Consider the following 8,016-nt stretch of genomic DNA (forward strand, 5'->3'; position numbering starts at 1 on the left):
TTTTCTATTGCAAATTACATCTGCATTGCACCGATGCCTATCTGAACTTCAGGCTGTTCGCAACTCTTGTAAAACACTTGTTAACATTCAGAAACTTAGATCTTGGCCAACCGAACAATGTGCAGAGCTGGTTCATAAGTCTAGCACAACATGCCTGCTCCATGATTAGTTTGAACATGGCTTGCCAGAGCTTTCTATGAAAGCCTAGGCCGGTTAAAATAACTTCCAGCGTTAAAACTGCCATCAACGGCTGTACTATGCACCAGGTTGAAACCGCAAGCAGTGATTGGCAGTCAGGGCAGTGGGCACAGTGCATATATAGGTGTATATATATATATTCATTCTGTTATACAATATATTCTTATCCATATAATATAGCATCTTATCATATACACAGTTGTATGCGCAATATATATGTGTGTACATATATATCCACACAGTCGCCTGGCGAAGACCTAGCCTGCGCTCTACACTATCGAGTAAAATCAAGGTGTGGTGGAGATGGATTCTCCCACATTCCTCACTAAGATGATGATGCACCAAGATGTTCAGAATGCTGTGATGTGTGCACACGCTAGCGTACAGATAATTCTCAGCTTGAAGCATATATCTGAAGCATATATACTTGAAGCATATATACCATATATCTGCGGTAAAACATTATTTTCAACAATGTCGGGATGGTTTATTTACAAGTGGGGAGGGCAATCTGCAGCACCATGTGTGGAGTCAAACGTCCTTATCCAAGACCTCGGGCTCCTCGGCGTCAAAGTACTTCTCTTCTTCGTCGTGCTGCCGCGTTTGGAGGGAATCGTACTCGGCATTGTTGTCAACAGACCTGGAAGGTAACGGGAGCGCACACGTCGGACTACAACATTCAAACAGCTACACTTCAGGTCAGCATTGGTAAAAGCCGCCACAACAACAACACAAAGTACTTGTAGCCTCTCGGCGATATCTCACAAACACGTGTTCAGGCATATGAATTGAGCTTAAGTCAATTGGCGTTGACAGACAAATGACTAGAAAAAATGGCAGCATCTCCACTCCGTGGATGATGGCGAGGGTGCGGAGTACGGGGACTCGAAATGACATCCAAGTTGCGCCCCGAGCGACATCCGATTTGCGCCCTGACCGTCACTCGATTTGAGCCGTGAGTTGCACCTTGAATATTCCCTGAATGAAACTGCAACTCATGGCTCAAATCGAATTTCGCTTGATTTTCGCTTGATGGTGGTGTGCGCACGGATGGACGCGGACGGACATTGGGAGGTCTCCCAAGGTACTCCGTACCGTTACAGGCGAGGGAGTAAGCCGTTTGACTCTCGGGTACTAACTCACAGTCGTAGCCCAACGGGTAAGACGACTGGCACTAACTCTGTCTGGTCTACCAGACACAGGCTCGAATCCTGCCGGTGCCTGTGTGATTTTTTTGCAATTGTAAATGCTATACGCACGGACGCAGCTGGACATTGTGCAGTCCTAAGGTACTCCACACCTAAAAGGTTCAATGACTATACAATCTATGTACAGTCGTCAAAACTGTTAACAACAACAAAGAACGAGGTGCCAGCGTATGCACAGAGCGGCAGCTTACAATAGCGCTCGGGCTGCTAAGCCAGGCTGTGCGCATGCGCTGATGCCCCCGAGTGCAGTAAAGCCGCATCGTGAGTGCTGATAACCAGGCGCCTAAGATGCAGCTGTCGCTATCGTGAGCTGCCACTCTGTGCGTAGGAAGGCACCTCGTGTTTTGTTGTTGTTAACAGTTTTGACGACTGTACATATCTATACTATCCCTCTACAATCTGGTACTATACAACTGAATGCCAGAACCTACCTTCTTACACAGAAGGCTCTGACAGGCAGCAATACCAAACAAAATGACAAGCTAAGTTTCCTTCCCATTTTACAGACAAAAACATGGAGAAAGACAGAAGGACTTGGCCACCCACAGTAGCAATCGCAAAACACTTCTAAGTGGGATAGCATTTGCAGGCACAATGGATTGAGTGTACAGGATGACATTTATGCAGTTGCACAGACAAAAATTACCAAAATACATTTCTATATTACTAGCTATAGCGCATGTGATCATTAAAAATGGCAGGTGTATCGAGAAATGCAAGCCCACTTTACAGAAACCCTCGCATTTAGTGTTTGAGAGAGTGGGACCAAATTCAACTCTGAAAATACCACAGCCAACTCTTGTTACATTTGCCCCAGAAAGACTGCTAAAATTTGACCGAGTTAGGTTGGAGAATAAGCTAAGAAGTGTGGCTAAAAGTATGGCAGCATTTCACGAAGAAAATACACGAAAATGGCTAATTAAATTCATAAGTACCATCTATCGGAAGGTTTTGCATCAACAAACTTGCAACTTATCCTTACACACAGTCTTAATTCCTTTGATTCAAAATAGACAAATTTGTTTGTCGTAAATAGGAACTTGACCTAAAATTTGTTCGGAGAAAGATAAAACTTTATACCTGTAGAAGTATTTCAACCAACTTATTGCTTCTGTAACAGCTGCACATGCAAATTAACTATCCCTGTTAAAAGTAGCTTAGAAATTTATTTTTTGCAAACCTGTCATTTCTTGACAAGTACTTATATTTACAACACATTAAAAGCTGCTTACATATCCCATAATTGTTACCATTTGCTCTAAAAAAAAAAATCCTCAAAGTCTGCTTACGTGCTTTGAAGGGCTTCCCGTGGTAACCCTTACCAAAGACATCTTCAGTGCTACCTCGTGTTATATCTCTTTCTTTGCTTTCCTTTCTTCGTATTCTGGCATGAATTACTAATCGGGGTTCTTCATGGCTGGGGTGCGTCTGTTCTACTCACGTGCTGCCATGTTTACCTGTCGTGTGACATGTCAGCACTGTACGCAATGTGCAGTGCTAGGCTAACTAGGCTAAACTAAAATGTATTTTTATGTATTCTTAACAGTTGTGGCCATTTAACAGACAAGAACAACGCCAGTTTCTTACACAACGGGGCACTTAAGGCTTCCCTCTTTTAAAATCGTACACTACCTAAAAATTTCACTTGCACAAGGCACTCCCTTTTCGCCTCTCCTTTTTATGCACAATTTTATTTTCAAATGATTTCGCTCCAACTGTTTGAAGAGCTGCCAAACAAAACTGCCTTTGCGCCGTAATGCACTCGCTGTCGAAATTGCAGAAAGCTCGGCCAAGCACTAAACCAGCAGTAAAAACACTAGCACACAAGGAGAAGGAACGGCAGTCATAGCAGGTTAGAAGACTTGAAATTCTCACTAACAATGCTTCCTACAAATGCAACCTTGCTCTACCCCCCACCTGTTCAGCTCGCACTAAACTCCCCTCAATTGATTCTGTCCCACATCACCTATAAGAGACCACCCTCTTCACTCTCATTTTTCTCGTGTTAAGCACTCGCATCTGCATTTTTCTTGTGTGAGTAACAGTGCAGATTCAGTCTAACTGCTGTCATTTCGATTACAGTGACTTTTGGGATGCGAATTGGCGTACTAGGTTGTCTGACCCCGTAATAAACACTAGACTTCCCCTATCACTGAAAAGAAGGTTGCAAAACCAACGCGCACTGACTGATGGGGCAGAACTGCTGATGGGACTGATGGGGCAGAACAACTGATGGGGCAGAAACGTGGCACCTTACTAAGCACACTGAAGGAAAACTTGGGTTTTCAATGAGCGATGGAAAGATGTTGACGGAAGTAACACTTAGGGGTGGGAACACATCAGGGTAGAAGACATCGCAGCTCAAATTCAGATAAATGAATTTGGGCTCGGCGCATAATGTGACGAAATGACAGCCAGTGGCCCATCAGGGTAACCAAGTGGCAGACGAGAGACGGGACTAGACCATTAGGGGTAAACCATTAATTCGTAAGTAGGGGTAAATCATCATCATCACCACCAGCAGCCTCTACGCCCACTGCAGGGCAAAGGCCTCCCATTAATCTCCAATTACCCCGGTCCTGCGCTAACTGCGACCAATTTATCCCCGCAAACTCCTTGATCTCATCTGCCCATCTAACCTTCTGCCGCCCCCGGCCACACTTGCCTTCTCTAGGGATCCACTCTGCTACCCCTAATGAACAACGGTTATCTTGCCTTCGCATTACATGCCCACGTTCATTTCTTCTTCCTAATTTCTACTAATATGTCCTTAACACGTGTTTGTTCCCTGACCCAGCCCGCTCCCTTCTTGTCTTTTAATGTTAAACCATAAGTAGGGGTAAACCGTTAATTTGTAAGTAGGGGTAAACCATTAATTTGATGAAAGGATGAAATCAGAAAATTTGGTGGCAAAGAATGATTAAAGGCATCACGAGACAGAGGAAAGGCTGGAAGGACATGGGAGAAGCCTTCATGCTGCAGTGGACACAGACAGGGTGATGGTGATGACGATGAATTTCAGTTGTGCCGACTTTATGCGCAGAGAATAGGAACAGCAAGTGCCGTGCGATACTCACTCGTAGTCGTATTCCCGGTCCTTCCCGGAGAGGAAATGCTCATACATGGTGTTCATGAACTCGTTCCGAAACAGCCGTTTCTCGGTAGCCGAAACATACGAGACGTCGTCATCTGGGTACTCTATATACACGAACAGGTGGGGGAAAAAAAGGGGGTGGTAAGATTTACAGCACTGGCAACGTTTAGGGCAGTGCTATACAGCAGTTGGGAAAACAGTAAAACAAAGCCCCTGAGCCAATATCGATGGCTTTGATGCAACTAGTGAAAGCCTTGGTGGCGTTTCGTACACAGTAGTATTTTCGCTCCCCGTCAGGGGTGACCTAACAAGATCCTATCCAACAGTTTTTCTCAAAGTTCTTTTCTAAATGACTTGACAAGAACCAGTACGTTAACCAAATACCAAAGTGATGCTTTGGCCAGGCATGTCACTGTTGATGGCAGTGAATGTTTGGGAATTTGCCATTTTGAGATAAAATAATGAATAATTAGCTGTCCCTTTAGCTGCCTTTGACTAACTCTAACGCATCACTGGCCAATCTAAGATGATCTGTTTGGCAAAGCCCGCCTTTACTTTGCATCCACAAGTAATGCACTAAGATGCAAGAATTTAATACAACGAAGCAGCTTTAAAAAAAAATTAAGAATAATCTGCATCAGCAACACATTTGCAAACAGAGTGGAAAGCCGGGCTACCTGAAGATGGTTCATGACTGGAATTGCGTTGTGTGTGTTCTCTTCCCTGGTCCTCTTTTTTCGCACGCAGTAGTCATGAAACATTCGCAAAGCTTGTTCACAATTTAAGTCTCAAGGGAAAAATAAATTATTTTTACTTCCACAAAGCTGAACCTTAGTTGCAAAAGTGTCACGCCATCTGCTCTGCTGTGAAAACTCGGGCCACAACTGTACTTGCGTGCTAGCAAAGACAAAAACAAAACGTAGTCTGCACGCCATCTTGATTTTGCGGCGGCTTTAGCCGATGACCCTCAAACCCCGAGAGATGGAATAACATAACAGGAGTGCCCTACGTAAGACAGCACATCCGACTTGCACTGCTGTAGTTGTGCTGTTGCTTTCATAGGCCATTGAACAATTACACTCCAAACTAACTAACTAGCAGTGACGCGTGTAACCATCTCGGACAAACTCACGTTCATCTTCAGAGTCCGAGTCGTTCTCTTCAAACGTCGCCTCCTCCAAGTCTTGCTGCTGCCTCCTCAGACTTCTGAGCTCGTTCCTGTCGATGTGCTCCATGAGTAAACCAGAAAACCTGCAAGCACGGTAAAAATTTTATGAAAGTTATTGAATGAGCTGCTACCAGCCTTAATTACACCTTTGTCAATCTGTTAACTAATAGCATCCTTGAATGCACAAATCCTTCTGCAGAGGCAAGCATAACCCAATTAGCATTACACACGCACTTGTTACGCTGGAGCATTTTTATGAGTACTCCAGTTCCTCCACTAGAATGCCTCGGTGGCATTATAAATTTCACAGCAAATAACACAATCACGGCTGAAATATGTAAACTAAACATCAACATAGCTTGATGGGAATTTAACATAATCTGGTTAAGCAAGAACTAAGTAAATATTTAAATTAAAATATTAAAAATATTAAATAACTGGGGCTAAACATTTAATTCACAAATGTGGAGCAGTTAATGTGCGACAATGTTTTGCACACATAATTTGACGTCTACAGTTTGGCACGATATAATTTGGCACGAGATGCTAGTTAATAGCAGAATGCTATGGAGAAATAGATGTTTTGTTAAAAGTTTTGGTCGAAGGTGACCCACAAAAAGTGTACGAAGGACATTAATACATCGATGTTAGGGTGTTTCAAGAGTTTCAAAGGTGATCTAACGCCAATAAAACTTTTTTTCTCTGCAATTTCTTAGGCAATGCTCGTTGGTTATATCAACCAGTAGTGAAATGTAAACTCCAGTTTGAACTTAGGCTCTGCATGTTTTTGGAAATACAACTCACGTCTTCGCGAACTGACGATGACTGAATCATGCCAAATAAAATCTGCGAGAATTTCAAAATAAATATCAGAAATCCGGTGAACGGTTTAAGTTTGGCATTAAAGTCGTTCTGAATGCTGAAACCGACAGAATATATGGGAAAAAATATATAAATTTCACCTTTCCAGCGTTCCATTTTTAGAGACCAAAAAAACTACCAGAAAGTTCGAATTTTGCAGCATTCAAGCAAACAAATGGTTACTTTGCTAGCTTGGTTTCGTTTTGCGGCACAGACAGCTGGGGCTATTATGCGTCAATCTGGACGAGATGTTTGCCTTTTAATACGCGCTTTGTAACTGGGGCATTTTAAAAACCCGGAATCGGATACAATTATTCAATATGCAGAAAAGAGAAAGATACTAACGGCATCTATTTGGCCCAATTTAGGCGGTCTAATCGGTAAAATTTGGCCGTAATTTGACGCGACGCACAAAAAACACGAAGATCAAACTCCTTAATAAATAGGAGCCACCTAATTTATGACTGCAAATTAAACTCCAGATTTTTCTCCAACTCCTTCACTAAATTTCTACGTTTCCGTGCAAAACGCATGAATGAATGGGAACCACCCGAGAGAGTGGTTTGAGGCGCGAAAGCTACAAATGTGCTCACGTCAGCGTGGAAACGTCCATTCTGTCCAGATCTTGCTTCTCTTTCTCCGTCATGTAGCGGCCGACCATCTGTTCGAACAGCAGCGGATTTCGGCGACGCATCTCCTTGTCGCTGAAGTACTCGCCGGCCGTCTTCAGCCGCTGAAGCGCCTCGTACCTTCGGTTCTTGGTCTGCACGCTCAGCTGTTTGGAGCGATCCTGGCGCTTTTCGATTTCCCTCACGTGAAAGTCGACCTCGTAATCGAGTGGACGCAGCGGCTCGAAGTAGGCCGCGTCTTCCCTGTACAGGTACCTGGCGTAACGTTGCAGGAATAGGGGAACGTTGGTGTCCAACACCTTGGCAGCGATCTCGCGTTTCTCATCGTACGTTAAATCTGGCTCGTTGCGCTGCTGATGCTTGAAGAAGCCCGGCGACGCGGCTACGGTGTCGAGGATCTGTCTTCGCTGTTCGGCCGCGGGTCCGTCGTCCGAGCACGTAGCTTGCGACGTTTCGTCGACGTTGGCTCCGCCGGGGTTTGCGCCTTCGTCGTCGACTGCTGCCATCGCGATGTCGGCGTCACTCGTGGGTTCGCAGTCGTCCTCCATTTTGGAGATGATGTGTCTGCCCGTTAAACAGTACCGCGGTAGCACCGATATTCAGTAGGCTACGCGTAAGGGCTATAATTAATCAAAATGGCCATTACTCGGGAGACCCGGGAGACTTCGCGTATGCAAGCTGCCATCTTGTTTACTTTACTGAGCACCCTCGATATTTTCAGTCCCGGGCAGTCTGCGGGCAGTCTGAGAACTGCCTTCGGACAACAAAAATTTTAAGCGCCGGGTTGCGTCTAGGGTAGCCTGGGAACCGTCCGAGACTGATTATTGAATATAACAGTTGACGTAACCTTCAGTAGTT

General features: G+C 44.5%; 1 protein-coding gene across 1 annotated transcript; it reads right to left on the reverse strand.

The window, feature by feature from the left end:
* Positions 1-660: 660 nt before the first annotated feature.
* LOC144149791 (coiled-coil domain-containing protein 97) lies at positions 661-7,889 on the reverse strand. The gene is made up of 4 exons (XM_077681432.1): positions 7,123-7,889; positions 5,633-5,751; positions 4,484-4,604; positions 661-838 (listed from the first exon to the last, which is right to left on the reverse strand). The coding sequence occupies exons 1-4, from the start codon at positions 7,704-7,706 to the stop codon at positions 730-732; spliced, it is 933 nt and encodes a 310-aa protein (XP_077537558.1). The 5' UTR covers positions 7,707-7,889; the 3' UTR covers positions 661-729.
* Between the last annotated feature and the right edge of the window lie 127 nt (positions 7,890-8,016).

Source organism: Haemaphysalis longicornis, unplaced genomic scaffold (genome assembly GCF_048455015.1).
Source record: "Haemaphysalis longicornis isolate Haplotype H1 unplaced genomic scaffold, Haemaphysalis longicornis Haplotype H1 scaffold_8, whole genome shotgun sequence".
NCBI classification, from domain to species: Eukaryota; Metazoa; Arthropoda; class Arachnida; order Ixodida; family Ixodidae; genus Haemaphysalis; species Haemaphysalis longicornis.